At 35.9% G+C, this 19,900-nt stretch overlaps 2 protein-coding genes across 2 annotated transcripts; both read left to right on the top strand.

Annotated features, from left to right (window-relative positions):
- The first annotated feature begins 250 nt into the window (after positions 1–250).
- LOC116121573 lies at positions 251–3,235 on the top strand. Its single transcript, XM_031407529.1, has 5 exons — positions 251–712; positions 1,122–1,246; positions 1,872–1,963; positions 2,849–2,935; positions 3,027–3,235. The coding sequence occupies exons 1-5, from the start codon at positions 351–353 to the stop codon at positions 3,129–3,131; spliced, it is 771 nt and encodes a 256-aa protein (XP_031263389.1). The 5' UTR covers positions 251–350; the 3' UTR covers positions 3,132–3,235.
- A 427-nt stretch (positions 3,236–3,662) lies between these two features.
- Positions 3,663–6,662, top strand: LOC116121571 (pentatricopeptide repeat-containing protein At1g31430-like). Its single transcript, XM_031407527.1, has 2 exons — positions 3,663–5,727; positions 6,616–6,662. The coding sequence occupies exon 1, from the start codon at positions 3,708–3,710 to the stop codon at positions 5,682–5,684; it is 1,977 nt and encodes a 658-aa protein (XP_031263387.1). The 5' UTR covers positions 3,663–3,707; the 3' UTR covers positions 5,685–5,727; positions 6,616–6,662.
- Positions 6,663–19,900: the final 13,238 nt, after the last annotated feature.

Raw genomic sequence — 19,900 nt, 5'->3', positions numbered from 1 at the left:
GATTCAGTTATCTAATTCCTGATAAACACAAATGCGATCATGTCTTAAGTCTAAATTATATACAGTTATACATTTGAAAAAAAATTAACCATTATATTGTATTGAAGGAATTTCAAATTTGGTAATTAATTGGGGTCATTGATCAAAATATGGGTAAGGTTACTGGTACATTAAAACAATAATCCAATAAGATAATTGACATTAAAAAAATAAAATAAAAAAGAAACCGTATAAAACAGCAACGTTACCGCTCCTGCTATAAATAGAACACTACTCAAAATCTAATCAGCCACAGCAACCAATCCAACCTTGAGAAACCTGAAATTGATTTCATTGACAAACGCACAGAAATGAGTTTTCTTGCAGGAGGAAGATTAGCGGGAAAAGAGGGAGCATTTTTTTTCCAGGAATCCAAACAAGCTGTAAACAAAATTGTAGAGAAAACCACCACCAACACCAAGAATGTGGCTTCACCAGCTTCTTCTTCACCGTCATTGGGTGAGCGGGAATTCAAAGCTGATGTGCTTCCCGAGGTGTTAAGACACTGTCTGCCATCCAAGATTTTCGGTCGACCGTCTGATCCATCATCTCTCTCCACAGGTTCCAAGTGGGTTCTACCCATTGACCCAAATGCCTCCTCTGTCTCACCTGATGCTTTGAATCCTCTCAGGGCTTACCTTTCTTTGCCCCAGGTCACCTTTGGCCCCAAAAGGTTCAATTTTGCCTATCATATCATGTTAAACTTGTTCTTTTACAATATCGTTGTGCTTTTGGTTATTATTACGAAGATTTATGTTATCTTAGAAGTACTTTTTATTTTAAAAGCATATTTTACATAAATATAGAGTATCTCTATTTTTATTCAAATCTAATATAAATAAGAGACAGACTTTAATATGAGAGAAAATTAATAATAAAATATATAAAAATTTGTAATTTATTAAATAAAATTGAGATAGAGAATGAAATTTAAGTCTTTAAGTATAGAGAGTCAAACTTACTTTTTAATTTATATTTAAAGAATAAACAATCTATTGAGTTTTTGTTTTGATAGGCAAACTCTTTGGATTATATAAAGAGTCTTTTGTAAATGTTTTTAGTGTTTCTGTTCGTTAATTCAGGTGGGAATTGCCCAGTCAAGAGCACTCATTTTTGGCTTCAACAGCTAATGAATTAAGGCGGGACAGATATACACCTCATGTAAACCCTGAGAAGTTAAAGGCCGCGGCTGAAGGACTTCATCAAAGTAGGATTTGTAATCTCTATCTTGCTTAGCAAAATTACCTCTTCAATATGACAATCTTTTTATAATGTACCATGAGTCAGTTAACTTTGTAGAGTAGCTCTTTGTTGTACAATTGAAAAGTATGTACGAATTCTGACTAAATGATTTATGAATTTACACCGAAACTAAGTAAGATAGGCTTGATTCTGTAACGGGGTTTATGTTTTAAACCAATATCTAATTATCTGTGTGTAGCTGTCAAATCACAACAAATAGAAAGAGGTTTTATGCAAAATTATAAATTATGAGGCATATGACATTGAGAATTGAGGAAAATTAAGAATTTAAGCTGGTGTAAAGTGAACTTAGGTTGTGAGGACCTTAGTGTTTGGCAATAACATTTGGTGACTAATGTGAAGCCACTTTCTTGTTCAGTTAGTAATTGATTTGGGAACCTATCAGTAAAAGTTGAATGACTTAAGTTTTGTATGTCTGTGGTGCATTTCCCTTGCGACTATACTTCTTGGTGTGGTTAACTTTAATATCATCTTATCAGGGAGTAAATCTAGCTTTAATTTTCTTTAAATCAGTCGAAGTTTTCCATAAGTAAAGCTTCCTGATGCTCTGTGTTTATGTCTTTATGTAGTTGGCAAGGCCTTTGCAGTTGCAACTGTGATTATATTTGGAGGGGCTACTGCTATTTTTGGGATGGCAGCATCCAAGCTTGATGCACACAATGTAAGTACAGTTCTTTTTTTCCATAATCTTGAAATTTTGACCCAAGGCTGTAGTAATTATTTCATGCTTTCCGTAAAGTTAAAAACCTGCTACTATTTCCTCTTCATCCTATGTTTATTCAACCTACCTACCGTAGACTGCAAGACAGTAACTAGCTTCAAGGTGTTATGCCTTTACCTGGACCAAAAATGGTTTTGAATTCCCCCAATATGACCATGTGAAAACCAAAAGTATCTATGTCTTTAGAGAAGCATTGATTTGAGATCCGTAAAATTCAAATGAAAGTGATAGGTTAGGTTTGTGTGTGGTGAGATGGCATATACTTTGAAGATGCAGCCTCAAACCCAGAATTGCCAACCTCCATCCATATCACGTTAGCAACTCTAAATGCTTTTGTTGCCACAGGCGTTAGCTTCAGAGTCTTCATCTGCATTCCCTTCGCATCAGTAATAATCAAATCTGAGGTATCAGCCTTGCCAATGTGACATATCCTGTTTCTCCCAACACAACAAACAACTATTCTTTTCCTCAAAGCTGAAGCTTAGAAGGAAGAATATGAATAGTTATACATATATGATTAGGATATAGAAACATTCATAGCTGAATCAAGGAATGGGTAGGAATCAGTTCCTGGGAAGGAAGTAAATTCATTCAATTCTGAATGGGTAAGAAATAAGAACACAAGCCTTGCCATTGTTTGGCTACAGTCAGTCACTTAGACCATTTCTATCGATGTGAAAGTGTAAGTGAAAGTGAAAGTGAAACTGCTTTTCTTTTGATGTTGATATATTTGTTTCATTCTTCTAGAGGATATGTTTGTCTCAGTTTCATAGATTTCTGATGGTAGGTGATGAGTTTACATGAATTGATCTCTCTTTTTTTCAGACTGATGAACTCCGTACGAAAGCAAGAGACTTGGTTCAGCCAAAATTTGACATAATTAGGGAGCAACTGACTCCCATAAAAACTTGGGTATGTGAATTGCAAAATTTCTTTACATAAATGATATACTTTTTTTGCTGATTGTTAGTTGCTTGTGCTAACTCAAAGCTTTTGACCACAGGCAGAAAACACACAAAAGAAATGGCATTTGGAAAACCAGGAAGATTTTAAGGAGAAGCCTATTATAAAGGAGCTTTCTAGAATTTTGGGTGCAAAAAACACTTAGTTGATTCATGATTTGTATTGTCATGGAATTTTTCTGTTTTCTTGTACTTAAATAGGGTAAAGAAAATAAGCAATTGCGCTGGTGACTGGCTGGAAATTCTGATATGGAAAGGGTAGGGGGGAGTTCGTATAATCCAAATGTTCAATGTGGTGTAAATATTTAGCAAACAAATGTTGTGTGAGTAGCCTATTTGTTTTGACTTTGGGACGCTAGTCTACATTATGTATGTTATAATATGAAACTTTTCTTTGGGTTTTTACTTTAAAATTAATGAAGTTCAGTTGAGAATAATCTGAGTTATGACATCCAGTTCTCGCTAAATAATGAGGTCCTTAAGGTTACAAAGTTTTCTGATTAACGCGAACCGCCGCATTATCAGATTTTAACTAACTGGGTCTTTCAACGTTATTACCAGGTGCTCTTGATATTGACTAATCATGCTCAACCTCAAGCTTGTTTAAAGGTTTGAGCAGCCATTTTGTGCTTGGTTGATCATATGCACTTTGCTTATTATGCATTTGCATCCATTTCGATAGCGTAGACAATACAGACTTCTCACTTCTCACCAAAGTTCAAATGCTCCCTCCACAAGTTTATCAGTTATCCAAGTCTTTTTCCCGCCAAATCCACTTGTTTAGCTCTTCTCTTAACACAACAATAACCAAAAAATCATGTATCTTTCTTCTCAAAAACTGCAAATCTATGACCCATCTCAAACAAATACAGGCACAAATCTTTCAAGTGGGGCTCCACCAAAACACAGACACACTCAACAAGCTCATGGTCTTTTGCACGGACCCATCTCTTGGGAACTTACTCTACGCAGAGAAGATCTTCAATTGTATTGAATGTCCAAGTTTGTTTATATACAATCTCCTGATTAGAGCTTTTGCAAAGAAGGGTAGTTATAGAAAATCTCTTTTGCTATTTTATAATCTAAGAGAACATGGGTTTTCGCCAGATAATTTTACGTACCCATTTGTTCTTAAGGTGATTGGGTACTTACGAGAGCTTAAGGAAGGTGAAAAGGTTCACGGGTATGTGGTAAAAACTGGTCTTGAATTTGATACCTATGTCTGCAACTCGCTCATGGACATGTACGCTTTATTGTATAAAATTGATAATTTGAAGAAGTTGTTTGATGAAATGCCTGAGAAAGATTTGGTTTCTTGGAATGTGTCCATATCGGGGCACATTAAGTGTAGGGCATTTGAGGATGCTGTTAATGTTTTTCGGCGGATGCAGCAAGAGAGTAATTTGAGGCCTGATGAGGCTACGGTTGTAAGCACTCTGTCAGCTTGTACAGCATTGAAAAATTTGGAACTTGGCAATGAAATCCATTGTTATATCAGTGAGAAGCTTGAATTCACTAATATAATAGGAAATGTTTTATTAGACATGTATTGTAAGTGTGGTTGTTTGAGTATAGCGAGGAAAATATTTGATGACATGGCAAGCAAGAATGTGATTTGTTGGACTAGTATGGTGTCTGGGTATGTGAATTGTGGGCAGCTAGATGAAGCTAGAGAGTTGTTTGACAGAAGTCCAGTTAGGGATATTGTTCTTTGGACAGCTATGATCAATGGGTATGTGCAATTTAACCGGTTTGACAAAGCAGTGGCATTATTTCAAGAAATGCAAGTAAGAGGGTTTAAGCCAGATAATTTCATACTGGTTACTCTCCTCACAGGTTGTGCTCAGGTGGGAGCTCTAGAGCAAGGAAGATGGATTCATGGATACATTGATGAAAAAAGAATTACAGTGGATGCAGTTGTTGGTACTGCACTTATTGAAATGTATGCAAAATGTGGATGTACACAGAAGGCTTTGGAGATATTCTGTAAGCTAAGGCAAAAGGATACAGCCGCTTGGACTTCAGTTATATGTGGCCTTGCCATGAATGGGGAGACAAACAAGGCATTGGAGTTGTTTTCAGCAATGAAACAAGTTGGGGCTAAACCTGATGATATAACCTTTATTGGTGTTTTAAGTGCTTGCAGCCATGGAGGATTGGTCGAGGAAGGGCGCAAGTTCTTTGGTGCAATGACAGAGATATATCAGATTAAGCCAAAGCTAGAACATTATGGGTGTCTCATTGACCTGCTTGGTCGAGCTGGACTGTTAGATGAAGCTGAGGAGTTGATAAAAAAGATACCAGATGAAAACAATAAGATCATAGTTCCACTTTATGGTTCTTTGCTTAGCGCCTGCAGAATCTATGGCAATGTTGAGATGGGTGAGCGGCTGGCTGGATTGCTAGAGAAAATTGAATCAAGTGATTCCACTGTTCATACACTGCTTGCCAATTTATATGCCACTGCTGCCAGATGGGAAGATGTAAAAAAGGTGAGAAGGAAAATGAAGGATCTTGGTGTCAGAAAGGTTCCTGGGTGTAGTTCAATTGAGATTAATGGCATTGTCTATGAGTTTGTTGTTGGAGATCGGTCTCATATGGAAATGAGGGAAATATACTCCATGTTGGACAGAATGACTAAGACATTGTTAGGTTCAGAAGAACATGAAAGGGAAGGAGACGACCTAGTTGCCATATAACTTTTATGAACAAAATTACCTTTACGGTGCTTTCACTTGCAAGGTAAAAGATTTTTTGGTTCTGTTGCAGCTATATTTCTTGGTATGTTAACTTTATGGTCTCATCGGGTGACAATAGAAGTTTTGGCTGGCTAAATGATGAGGACATGACTGAGCAACCTGTTGTCGTAAAGCCGACATAAGATCCTCTTCACATTCCGACGGGCCCGATTACGAGGAGTCGAGCTAAAAAGATGCAACGTGCCTTGTTAAGCGTAATTGAAGAACTTGAAGTTAAGGAAGCAATGCATGAAGCCGAGTATGCCCCAAAGGGATCCAAAAAGATTGTTAACAAGATTGAAACCCAAGTCCAAGTTTGAGGAATTAAAGACCGATTCTTGTTAGCCTTAATTGGGTCCAAGTTGGCATCCAAGCCTTTGTTCATGGGGCATAATAATTGCTATTTTATGTGGGCTATTTTAAGATTTATTTTGGTGTAATGGGTTGAAGCTATTTATTTACTAAAGTTCAAGTATTTTATTATTTTTATTAGTTGGGTTCGAGTTAGTTATTAGGGTTACGATCTATTAATTGGTTGTTAGCCTTATTTTGGACTAATTAGTTAGTTATATATAGTTGTAGGCGGTTTTGGCCGCACGCTTTTGGGAAGTAATAATTAAATAATTTTTTTTTTTTTTAAGATTACATCTTGATCTCTAGAACTCATCAAGAACCACTAATTCTTGTGGCATTCTTTCATGAAACTTATCAATCTAAATCAAGATTGTAGCGTTTTAGATTATTTATGCCAGAAAATAGATTCGTTTTAAGTCGCGATTCTTCAAAGTCTGATTGTTCCTAGATCTTTACGTTCTTGATCGGCGGTTCTTCGCAAATCGAAGGAGTTCGTTTCACTAAACTTCCTCATGCTCTGTGTTTATGTATTTTGTAGAGGGGAAGGCATTTGCAGTGACAACTGTGATTGTGTTTGGAGGGGCCGCTCTGATATTTGGAATAACAACACAAAACTTGCCATTGTTTGGGTACAGTCAGTCACTTGACCATCTCCACCAGAGTGAAACTGCCTGTTGTATTTGTTTCATTCCTCTACAGGAGAGGTTTGTTTGCATTTCATAGACGTGAAAGTAGGTGATGAGTTTACATGAAGTGATCTTTCTTTTTTTCAGACAGATGAAAATCTGTCCTAAAGGAAGAGGCTTGGTTGAGCCAAAATTTGAGATAATCTGGGACCAACTGAATCCCTTAAAAACTAGGTGTGTGAAATTAAAATTTCTGATTATAGTTTCTCTACTCTTTTCCGGACTGTAATTTTGCTGATGCTCACTCATTCCTTTGGATCGCAGGCAGAAAACACAAAAGAAATGGCATTGAGAAAGAGAGGAAGATGTTAACGAGAAGCCTATTGTAAAGGAGATTTCTAGAATTTTGGTTGCCCAAAAACCTCTAGTTGATGTTCATGTATTTTTTTAAGGGTTATAAGAAAATAATCAATTGTGCTGATGACTCTTGCTGCAGATCCTGAAAAGGAGAGGATATCAGTTTGCGTAATTATTCCTAATGAAAAATGTTGAATGTTACGACGTTATGTGAGTGCCCCATTTGTTCTGAATGTGAGACACTAGCCTGAAGTATATATTTTACGATACGAAGCTTTTCTTGGGTTTTTTTATTTTAAAATTACGATCAGCTTTCTTGGTGGCCGAGAAAATCCAAGTCCATGAACGAACCAGGAAGTCCCGGAGAGAAGATGGGGAGTTACAATATATCTTCTACTATAGTTCCTTGGATATTGAATTGACATGAAAGCAGCAATATTTTTTTCTTTTTAAATTTTATGTCTTGGTATCGGCCAGATCATTCTGTTTCTAACCCGTGAAAAAGCAGGAGCCGCAGGCTCTTTATTACTACTGTAGAGTGCAGAAGGCATAAATCCTCGAGATGAAACCCTTAAGACATTTCATTCGGGGCGTGGGGTAGCCTTGGCAAAAGGTCTCATCATCCCACTCAGGGATTGCTTCATAAAATCAAAACCAAATAAATGTACAGAATCGTTTTTATAAAGAAATTCTAATAGAAAATTGTCTGTACACTGAAAGAATGGGCTGAACAGGCAATCGCCTTATGAGAATTAAAATATAAAGTTGTAAGAATCAAAATAAGTCAAGCTCTTTAGTTAACTGCTCATATCATTACTGAGTTGTGAATGATGCAGTATGGAATGAATGACAAGACTGCTGGTGGCAAGACTGCTGGAATTATGCATCCTGCATCAAGCAAATTACAGGATATCCAGGAGTAACTTCAGCAATCGGCTTTATTCAATTATTGTGTAATTATAGCTCTGATTACATTCCTAAATTGTTCTTTATTTTTTATTTTTATAAATTGAACACTTTGTAATACAAAATATACAAGACAATAGACAGATTCAGTTGAGTCTTCTTCTTCTATTCTGGCACTCTTCAGCAACACAGTTTGCTTCTTTTGCCTTTCTTGCTTATATTCTAACATGGTATCAGAGCAAGCTTATTAATCTCGCTTACGCCCAACAAATCCTCTCTAGCCAGTTTTCCAGATTCTGTGAAATAAGGCACTTGGATTCTTTTCACCTAGCAATTCTATTCTAGCCAAGTTACCAGAACCTGCAAACAAAACACATCGAGTTAGCTACGTTTTTCCAATTTCCAGAACCTCCAAAATCACCACAACTTTGCCAACATTAAACCAATCCAAACAACAAAACCAAGATCAGAATTCTAGATCGGGTCCAAATTCTGGTCAAGCCCAACATGGCCCAAACCCACAAACCCAATATGGGCCAAGCCCATTCGGGTTCATGGGTCGGGCACCAACCCGACAGGTCAAAATCCCGACCCAGTATTCCAAATTGTTCCAAACAACTCCAATTGGCCAGAACCTGGTAACCCTCTCTACTCACCGGCGTCTGATGAATCTGAACTGGTGCTTGTAAAGTAAACACTTGCCGGATCTAAAAATTATGGAACATGGGCATGTGACTTCCGGTGGTCATTGATCATAAAGGACAAAGAAAGGTTCATCTATGGAACCTTTCCTTAATCGATTGAACCATATCTCCTCAAGCACTGGATACGCTGTAACACCCTCGTCTAAGCATGGATTAGCAACTCCTTGACCCCAAGAGATTGCCATCGGACTACCACAGATAGAAAATGCCCAAGAAATGTGGGCAAACATAAAATAGATGTACGGCCAGCTTGATCTGGCCAAGTTGTTCACTTTACGGCAATCTCTTGCCGAGATCAAGCATAACAACTTACCGGTGACATCGTCACGCTGTAACACCCTCGTCTAAGCATGGATTAGCAACTCCTTGACCCCAAGAGATTGCCATCGGAATACCACAGATAGAAAATGCCCAAGAAATGTGGGCAAACATAAAATAGATGTACGGCCAGCTTGATCTGGCCAAGTTGTTCACTTTACGGCAATCTCTTGCCGAGATCAAACATAACAACTTACCGGTGACATCGTACTTTAACCGCTTTTCGGTGGTATGGAATGAGTTGGATGCCATTGAAAAACCCCTTAAAGGGCCGACAACGATCATTCAACAAATAAAAAGGGTAAAGGATCAAAACCAATTGATCCATTTTTAAATGGGATTAAATAACAATTTTTTGCCTTTTAGAACTCAGATTCTGGCGACAACGCTGGCGTCGTCGCTCTGCCGCGCTTACCAGTTGTTTGTGCAAGATGAGAGCCAACGCATGAACTCACACGATGGCCTTCACACCAGCGACACCTCCGCATTCAACATCACACAAAAGGGGTTTAATGAAGGGGTGAAGAGTGAAAATGGTGGAGGCGCAAAAGGAGTTCATGAGTGGCTAGGGCTTCGTTTGGTTGCCAATTGGAAATACTACTTTTAGTATTCCCAAAAAAGTTAAACAGTAAAATACCCAAAAACTCACAATATTATTCAACTTTTTTTAAACCCCCTAAATTTGTTAATTTAATTAAATACCCCTAAATATTTTTTTAAAAATTGCAAAAACACCCCAATAATCCACATTTACTAGATTCCGGCCACTACTATCGGAAAATGGCCGGAATCTGGTAGGATGGCGCACTACAGACTGAATCTGGCCAATAGTGCACCGATCTAGCCTTTTTCGGCCAGATCCACAATGGATCTGGCCGAAAAAAGCCAGATCTAAGGCCAAAGATCTGGCCGTTGACGGCCAGATCTTTGGCCGTAACCAGTCGGTAACGACGGCCAACAAACGGTCGTCATTGACCATCAATGACAATCATTTTTTGGCCGTCGTTGACGAGCAAATACGGCCAATGGCCAGATCTAGCCGTAGATATGGCCTTTGCGGGCCAGATCCACCGTGGATCTGGCCGGAAAAGGCCATATCGGTGCACGACCGGTAAGATCCAGCCGGTCATGTGCCGATACTGCGACTCCGGCCACCCTCCTGCGGTGGTGGCCAGCTATCCATATTTGAGGGTGGGTTGGGGGTGTTTTTGTTAACTTTTAATGTTTTATTATAGGGAGTATTTTGTAAAAAAACAAACATAGGGGGTATTTTATTAATTTGTAAATCCTACATCGTAGTACCCGCCCAATTCAATTTTTTTTTAACTTTTTTCAAAAAACTTTTCCCAAAAACACAAAATTGTGAACCAAACGGAGAGGTTTTCCAAAAAATGAGAGAATGGTTTTATATGGGGCCAAATTTGTTCTGAACGGCCTAGAGTCATTTGTGCAATCCAATGACTGCAACAGATCCAAGCCCAACTCCTTTCTTAATACCTCACATGGGCTGAGTTCATCCACATCAAATGGGCCAACTTATTTCACTTCTAAGGGCCTATATCAAAACAATGGGTCTAATAGCTCAAGGTCCAATAAATCTGGAAAAAGTGCACGCTATTGTGATTATTGTAAAAGGAAAAATCACAATCGTGAAACTTGTTGGAAGCTGCATGGACGTCCACCAAATTAGAAAACTGGATCTACAATAAATCAAGCAGACACAAATACTTCTTTGGGGACCGGGAATTTAGCACCCACGATCAGTCCTGAGCAATACCAACAGTTACTCAAGATGATCAATCAGCTTCCCCAGGATTATATGACATTGGACATCCTATGCAAGTACATCTTGTTGTTTAAATTTCATTAAAGATGATATCTGGATAATTGACTTAGGAGTTAGTGACCACATCATTTGCAATCCCAAGTATTTTACCCATGCACCCACAAAATCATCTACATATGTCCATATGCCCAATGGAACAATGGTTCCCACCACCCAAATAGAAATTGTTCAACTTACCAAAACTTTAGTCCTCCATAATGTTTTATTTGTTCTAGCCCTTTAGGTTTAACCTTATTTTAGTTTCCAAAATCTGTTATGATAACAGTTGTTGTTTAAAATTCTTCCCTAACATGTGAATTTCATGACCCTTTGACTGGGAAACTAATGAGCTCGGGTAAGGTTCATAATGGTCTTTACCCTTGTATCACTGATTTTGTGGGAAAATCTCCAAATTTTCTGTCTTGTATTGTAAATAATAAATTTTCTGATCGTAATACAAATCTCAATAAAAGTTTCTTAATTTTACACCAAAGACTAGGTCATTGTGCTTTTGTTCCACAACCTCATTGTCCAGTTTGTTCTCTTGCCAAGCAATCTTGAACCACTTTTCCACATAACACATCACACACTACTCACCTTTTTTCCCTAGTTCATATTAATATTTGGAGACCCTATCACACTCCTAACCATGATGGCTTCTGTTTCTTCCTTACCATAGTTGACAATTTTTCTCGAGGTATATGGGTTTATCTCTTGAATTCAAAAACTCAAACACTTACCAAAATCAGGGCGTATATCTCTATGGTCAAAACACAATTCAATGTATCCGTTCAACATATTCGAACAGATAATACCTGTGATTTCTTTAATCACCACTACTCCTCATATTTTTCATCTCTAGGCATATTCCATGAAAGTTCATGTGTATACACACCCCTCAACCGAATGGTATAATTGAACAAAAACACAGTGTAAGAATTCATGCTTAGAAAGGGTAAAATTAGTGTAAAACATGGTATAAGGTCATATGACACATTATTGAAACTAAAAGGGTGAAATTGTTACCTTTTATGCTTTAGAACTTTTGTAACTTGAAAAGGAGTTCAAGATCTTCAACAAATTTGATGAAAATCCTCAAAGCAAAGTTCATCCCAAGATGAAGAAAAGAGAGCCGGACATGAGAGCTCAAGAGAGAGATTTTCAATCAAAATGAAAATTAGATTAAATTTTGGGAATATCACTTATTTATATACAAGCACCATTTTGAAATTATTCTCAAGTCCTTGAATTAATATGAATCATGTATTAACACTTAATACAAATTCAATATTATTTTTAAGTCCTTGAAATAATTTCAATTTAATATTAACTCCTTAATATTAAATCATTATTGATCCTAAGTCCTTGAAACAATTTCAATTTAATATTAACTCTTTAATATTAAATCTTTGATTTAAACAAATTTATAATCAAGGCATATAAAATAATCCTGTTTAATATTTAACCCATTATTGAATCTAATTCAATAATATATTTTAGTCTATCATTGAATCTAATCCAATAATGACCAAATTACCTTATTACCTTTGGTAAGTGCTAGCTTCCCATGAGTAATCATGTCTCACCAATACATAAACTCGGATGCACATGTTTACATTTGAACAACATTAACCTTTAACGATATGTATTACTCTCTCTTCTCATTCTTGGTTTTTAGGTGTGACCACTTAAGTTCACTGTAACCTAGCCGTGGGCCCAATATCACAATCTGATATATTTCGTCATATATTTCGTCATAACTCTTTATGATAGAAACTCTCACCGATCATGGTAGGCATCTAGCAATGCTCCATAACCCCTAAGCCACAGTGAAGTTAAACTCCAATGATTTTTTTTTTTTTTTTTTCCGATCATACATTTTATGTAGTAAAATCCTTTCGTCTAGTCTCGATTAAGTATAGGTTCATGGTATGTCAAAATCCTTAACTTAATCTTTATCCGAATTGTCAATCAATACAATGGAACGTGCCATCATGAAACTCCTTTTCATATGATTATTTTGTACTCTGGCCAGAGATTTTCTTTTTCCAATGTTTATTGACATTCGTTTGGGAACTCGGGACCAAACTATTTCGAGTCAACGGATCCCATCTTGACCATCACTTGTCCTCGCACATGAATAACATATGACCAAATCGGCTTCTTACACAAAACATGACTAGTCTTGTGTATATACACCATATGAATCATATGCATCCTATGTTGAGTCCAACCATGATGTCTCAGGTCTAAGGATTATTGGTACACTAGTATGATCCTACGATGTATCATTGACCACATTCAAAATGTCCATGTGATTCATCGTAATTGGTCATATTCGATAAACAGTTCACCAACATTTTATCCATGCTAATGCCCTAGTGATATATCTCTTATAATCTCCCACACTAATACCATCACATGATATTCAAGCATGTCTACTATGCAATATTATTGCCCAATTAACATTACCTACGTAGGAAATGCTTCAATGATTTGATCTTCTAAAGATCCGTATCATCTGGGCATTTCACATGCATTATAAATAGTATAAATAAAGCAATAAACAACATGTGAAATCAGAACTCTTTCTTCCACTCTCAAAAGAGTATTTACAAGATATAATTCCCTAAGACCAATAACACGATTGGTTTCTAAGAAATACACTAACACAGAGATACCTCTTAGAAGTAGCTAAGACTCTCAAACACCAAGCTAACATACCTGTTTCATTTTGGGGCGAATGTGTGGTCACGCTATGTAATACCCACATTTAGAAATATGATAGGGATTATTCTATAGTCATAGTGAATATATTTAACTAGTTTTATAGTGGAATTCCATAAAAGTTTCGATAGGGGCAAAATGGTCATTTCACATAGAATCACGTGGTCAAGTGAAAAGTGAGTATGATAAATATAATGTATTAAGTGTGCTAGCCATGAGAATAGAGTGGTAGAAAGGTTATGGACAATACACGTGATGTGATGCCGAGATAAATACGTGTTTGTAAAGTAATAAAAAGAAATTAAAGAATAAGGGTAAAATGGTCTTTTCACTCACAACTAGATGAAAAAATGGTGAGTGTAAGGAAGCAAAATAATGTGAAGAAGATGATACAAATGAGGGTAATTAGGTAAATGACTAAAGGACATAGATGAAATTTCTTAGAAAGTGCAAGGACAAAATGGGAATGTATATATATATATATATATTAGTTATAAGGCTTCAATTGAAAAAACCCTAGCCATTCTCACCCTTGGGCACGCCACCTCTCATCCATTTTCTCTCAAGCTTCTTCATCAAATTTCAAAGAGAATTCATAGGGTTTAGCTTTTCAATTCTAAAGCATCCAAAGGTAAGATTCTAGCACAAAAGTGTGTATTTAAGTTTTAAAGTTTTGAATTCTTATGTTTTTACATGATTTAGGTCCAAGAGGAAAAGAATTTTAGCAAAGGAAGGTTGAATCATTAGTGTTGTGCAAATTCAAGGTAAGTAAACCCAATCTAAGCTTTTAATTTGGGTAGTATATGTGTAAGTTGATTCGAGTGTGTGTATGATGTATGATAAGAAGTATTGGCTGTTTAGATGCTTGTTTGATGGAGAAAATGTGTAGGTTTAGCCAAGATGAGTAGTTATGTAGATGTGATGATTTGGTTGAACTTTGGATGAAATTTTGAGAGTGTTGAATCCAACTATAATTGAATTTAAGTTTGGTGAGTTTTGCTCCAATTTTGGTGGATTTGGAGAGATGTGGAAGTGTGGCCAACCAAGTATTTGCAGTGTGCATGTGAATTATTTGATGAAAATTCAAAGAGAAATGCATGCATAAGTTTGTTAAATCTTGTTGAATAAATTGTTTGAGAAAGGAAAGAATTGGAGTTGAATGGTTATGTTAGGCTTAACCAAGTATAAGTTTTAGTATTCAAGAGTGTATTTTGTTATGCCAAAATTTAGAATAACACTTGGTTATGTGGTTCAATGAAAGAAATGATTTTAGTGCATGGTTAAGTTGCTTGAACTTTTAGCATTAGTTTGAATGACATATTGTATTTACATTGATATGAGTTTTGAAACTTATGACTTCAGAAAAATGATGGCAAGAATTGCATATTAAATTGTTGCAATGTGTAATATTGATGATAGTAAAAGATGGGTGACATATTATAATATTACAATATGCCACCATAAATGTCAAGCTTATATGCTTGAAATTAGAAAGATCATTCAAAGAATGGCTGGCCAAATGAGTATATTGTTTTTTTGTTTTGAGATTAGTTATAAATAATATGTAATAAGTGATTTTATGTATAAATAATAGAAAAGCTTTCCCAAGATAATTATTAAAGAAACATCAAAGAAATAGAAGTTTAGTTTATGTATTAAATACATGACCATTTTAGAAATTGATTGGTATGAGTATAGTTTCATGCCTTATATTATTATACAAGCTATAGAACTGTACTAGAAGATCTGAGAATATGTTGTATGGCCAAAAAGTTTAGTTAAGAATGTTAGAAAGAAATTAGAATATAGCCAAAGTATATATGTTGTGCCATATGTTAGATTGGATTTACAATGATTAATATGGCAATATAGAATAATGTATAGAATGTAGCCAAAAGAAAAGAAGAAAGAAGGGCATGTATAACAACGTTGATTGTCATGTTAAGAGAATCAAAATTTATGGCATTAAGATTTGTATTTAGAAAGTTGTACAAGGCATGTTTGTTACATTAGAAAATATTAGAGAGTAGAATTTGTGAGAGTTAATGTACTTATGTATGTGTACATTTTACATAGCATGATAGAATTGAAGAATTGAAGAATTATGAAGAAATTATAGAATCGTGTACGTACACACGATGCATAGAATTCAGAAATAAAGAATAAAATAGAAAATGTTTAATTTAAGCGTGTTAGTAGAATAGAACTTTGGGCTTTCCAAAAAAGTATAGAAATAAAAGCCTTAGAATTAATAGAATACATGCCAGAGTTAGACATGTATTTTGGGATCATGCATAGACAATATATAAATGCATGACATAGCATAGCATATATTTAAGAAATTTTATAATTATTGGAAATGTCTAGCTAGTTATTTTGCAGATTTACAGAGCATGTTTTCAGAGGGTTGTTGCGATGGAGAACCTGTGAGCATTTGCTGCGTTAGCTAGTGGCGACAGAGATGCAGAAGTTTCCCACATGCACGCCACTATTAATGGGCGGCCTCATAATAGAAAGCAGAATTGTACAGTCCGTTAGAAGTGCATGTAGATGAGACTGTACCTAGAAAGAATTTCAGAATATGCTCACACAGTCAGGGTTCCAAATCCATGCCTTAACGTAGTCCGATCGACAAACCAGAACAGAATTTAGAAAGAATTTTAGAAAAAAAGAAAATAGAATAAGAAATAGAATACAAAAAGAATTTCAGAAAGAAAGAAAAATAGAAAAATAGAAAACAGAAAGAATTTCAAAAAGAAAGGAAAAGAATTTTTAAAAAGAATACAAACATGATCATTTGCATATGCATCAGACATTTTATGTGCATTGCATCTTATGCATTTATGTATAGATTAAACAATTTGTTTTATTATTGCATGTCTGACTAGTCATGAAAAGAAAATAGAAACCCATGAGAATAGAGAAGAAAAGAAAATAGAGGCCCATGAGAATAGAGAAGAAAAGAAAATAGAAGCCTACGAGAATAGAAAAGAAATTAGAGATATACAAGAAAATGACAGAAATTAGATACATGCTAGAAAAGAACAGAAATTAGAAACATGACAAATAACAAGGAAACTTAGGGATTTGTTGAGTAGAGAAAGAAACAAAAAGTTATAATCTAGTAGAGAAGAGAAATAAAATGATAAAGAATAGCACAACACTAGAAGGATTTAGAAAGATTTAAGGAAAATAGAAGACTGCTAAGTAGTATGCTTGAGAATAAAGAGAGAAAGCAAGCAGAAATTTAGAAACAGTACAATGAAAATGGGGACAACGGAGTAAGAGCATAGTTAGATTTGGTTTACTTACTGAGCATTTATATCTCACCCTGTTGCTTTCTTTATTTTGCAGGTATTAGATTGTAGTGGTCGGGAGACGTCAAGCTGGCGAGAGGATTACACACACTATCTCAGTGAAGAATTTTAATGTAGATTGATACACGTAAGAAATAGTCATTGTGTAAGAGTATGTTATAACTGGATTAAGGATAAAAATTTTAGACGAACACTTTTTTTTAAGCTATCAATTCTCTAGATTCTCTCTATAAGATATTCAGTGAATACTTGTCTAGTGAGATATTACACACTACTTACCTGATCAATTGGATGCCCACCAGAGCTCTTAATAGTAAGACACCCTATGAGTTTCTATTTGGGAAACTCCTAGACATTAGTCATCTCAGAGTTTTTGGTTGTTTATGCTATGCTACTAATCTTGGGGCTCATGATAAGTTTGGTCCCCTAGCCACTCATTGTATTTTTATGGGATACCCCATGCATCAGAAAGGGTATCGGTTGTATGACCCGACAGAAAACAGATTCCTAATTTCCAGAGATGTGGTCTTTCATGAAGATTCCTTTCCTTTTATGGATACTACTGACCAATCCAGAATTGCTCCCTAGCAGACACAACTTTTCTTGGAAGATGACCTATCTCTATCCGGGCCACTTTTTACTTTACCTCTTGTAATACTCTGTATTTTTATGAAATTTTATTTTGTAATTTTGGGGGATAAGGTGCAATAATTTGAAAATTTTAAGGGAGTAAAGTGTAATAGCCGAAACAAGAGAGGACTAGAGTGAAGTATTGCCAAGATATTTTGGGTGAACAGTGTTTGTCCAGAATAAGTGGCGGAGAAGAAAAGAAAAAAAAAAAAAGAAGAAAAAGAGAGAGAAAAGAGAGATGAGAAAGGAAGAAGAAGAAGAAAATGCGAGAGAGTTGAGAGGAGAGTAAACCAAGAGAAGAAGAAGAAAGGGAAAACCATTAGGGCAGTTGGGTAATTCGGGTTGAGCCAAGAACAAGAGTTGAGTGGATCCAAACCTTTCTCTTTACCATTTTTTTGGTTAAAGTCCTTGTATATAAATATGTGGTAATTATTTATGTGTTCTTACATTGGATTTTAATGTTTATAAATGTTTGTAAAATGATGACATGTTGTGGTTGCTGGAGTGTTGGTAGATGTTGATATTTTTGCTAGTTAAGGTGCTACAAGGTTAGATTGAGTTATGTGTTGGAGTTTGAATGTTGGAAAATGAAGTGTTGAAGATGGGTTTTGATGTTGGCGTTATTGAAGGCTTGACTTGATGAAATTGTGTTTTGGTTGTTTGAATGAGTTCTTGTAGGTTTGTGAAGGTATATTGGAATAGATTTGATGAGGGAAAAGTTTTTGTGGAGTGAGGAGATGAGTATTGAATTGGTTGGATTGAAAGAAACCCAGAAATTGGGTGAAATCGCCGTTGTACTGCAGCGAAGGAAAAGTCCTGCCCCGGCATGAAGAATCTAGAGTGGCGAGGAGTTTTATGGGAAGAGCCGTGCTACAGCGAGGAATTTTGCCGCCGCGGCACAAAAGTGTTGGGTTTGGGTCGTTAGGTTTTACTTAAGAATTTAAATGATATTGAATGATTAGGGGAGATGAATATAGTATTAAGCTTTGAAGTTCTATTGGGTTTTAGTTAAGGGTTTGAGTGGAGGTGTAGCATGTTGTGTGGTATAGGTTTAAGGGCCATATGTAACTAATGGAGTTGGTATGATAAAATTGAAATATAAAAGGCCTTATAAAAAGAAATGGACTTGGCCCAAATACAAGAAGTTGTTAGTAATGGTATTTTGGTTTGGCTTTTACTTTGTGAAAAGATATATTAAATTGGGTTGGGTTTTGTTTTGGAAGTTGATGGGTTAATTTAATTGATGGGTTTAATTGTTTGAGTGGTTGGCCCATAGATAATGAGGCCCAATTATTTGGTTTGGGTAATTAAGTTATTAAAGGAGTAATGGGCTAAATGGAATAAATAGTGTTAATGGGTTTCATGGTGTCGATGAGTTTAAATTGGTTAACTGGGTGAGCCTGCTATTACTTTGCTTGCTATTATTTTAAGGCCTAGTTAATTTTTGAGCTATTGGGTTTATTTAATTGGTGAGATTAGTTGAATTAAAATGGGCTAGGTTATATTGTTGGAGTTTTATGTTAATTAGTGGGTTGGCCTATTATTATTAATAAGGCAAAAAATTGTGTTGACTGGGTTTTTAGGTTTTGAATTTGGTTTGTAATTGGTGGAAGGATCTTCAGGGGCAGTTTGTCAGTCTTGCAAATATTGAATCACAAGTAAGGGGATTAATTGTAAGGATTCAAAAGTATAAGGGTGTTGAGTGTTGAAAATATGGATTTATTTTGTAATTTGGGGGTGAAATTGTAAGAAATTCAAGTTTTAACGCATTATTTAGGATGAGTTTCCGTACTTGTTTTGTTATCTCCTAGAATCACTAGTTTTGTCGTGTTTTCAGATATTCAGGTGCAAAAAGATAGATTATTCGTGCTTGTTTTGGTGTTCGAACATCCTAGATCCATCGAGTGCGGATAAATCAAGGTTAGCGGAAAAAAAGTGAAATTCCGCATCTGAGCTGCAGCGCACTTTTCTGAGCTATGACGTAAAGGCAATGAAATTGAATTTAAGCTACAACACACTTTTCTGCTCCGCGGCATAAATTCGACGAAATTCTAATTGCGCAGCAGCGCAACTATTCCACGCCTCGGCGTGATAGGGTTTTTGTCGAAGAAAAATCACTGGAGACACACCGCAAGTCAATTGAAGTGAGCCGCAGTGCAAAACTTTGAGTCATGGTGCAAATCGCGATATTTGGAAAAACTTTGCATTTTCAACCCTAATTTGGGCAACCATTATCTACAATTATGCCATTTTGCTTGAAAACTATATAAAGGCAACTTTACTCCTATTTTGAGATGTATTAAGTTTTAGAGAACATTTTTTCAACTTTGGAGGCTTGGGAGAGAGTGATTGATTGTATAAAGCTAAACCTTGATCATCTTGAGTGGATCTTGCATTCAAATGTGTAAGGGTA

The sequence above is a fragment of the Pistacia vera genome, unplaced genomic scaffold (genome assembly GCF_008641045.1).
Source record: "Pistacia vera cultivar Batoury unplaced genomic scaffold, PisVer_v2 Contig994, whole genome shotgun sequence".
Lineage (NCBI taxonomy): Eukaryota > Viridiplantae > Streptophyta > Magnoliopsida > Sapindales > Anacardiaceae > Pistacia > Pistacia vera.
This window is presented reverse-complemented; position numbering and strand designations above follow the sequence as displayed.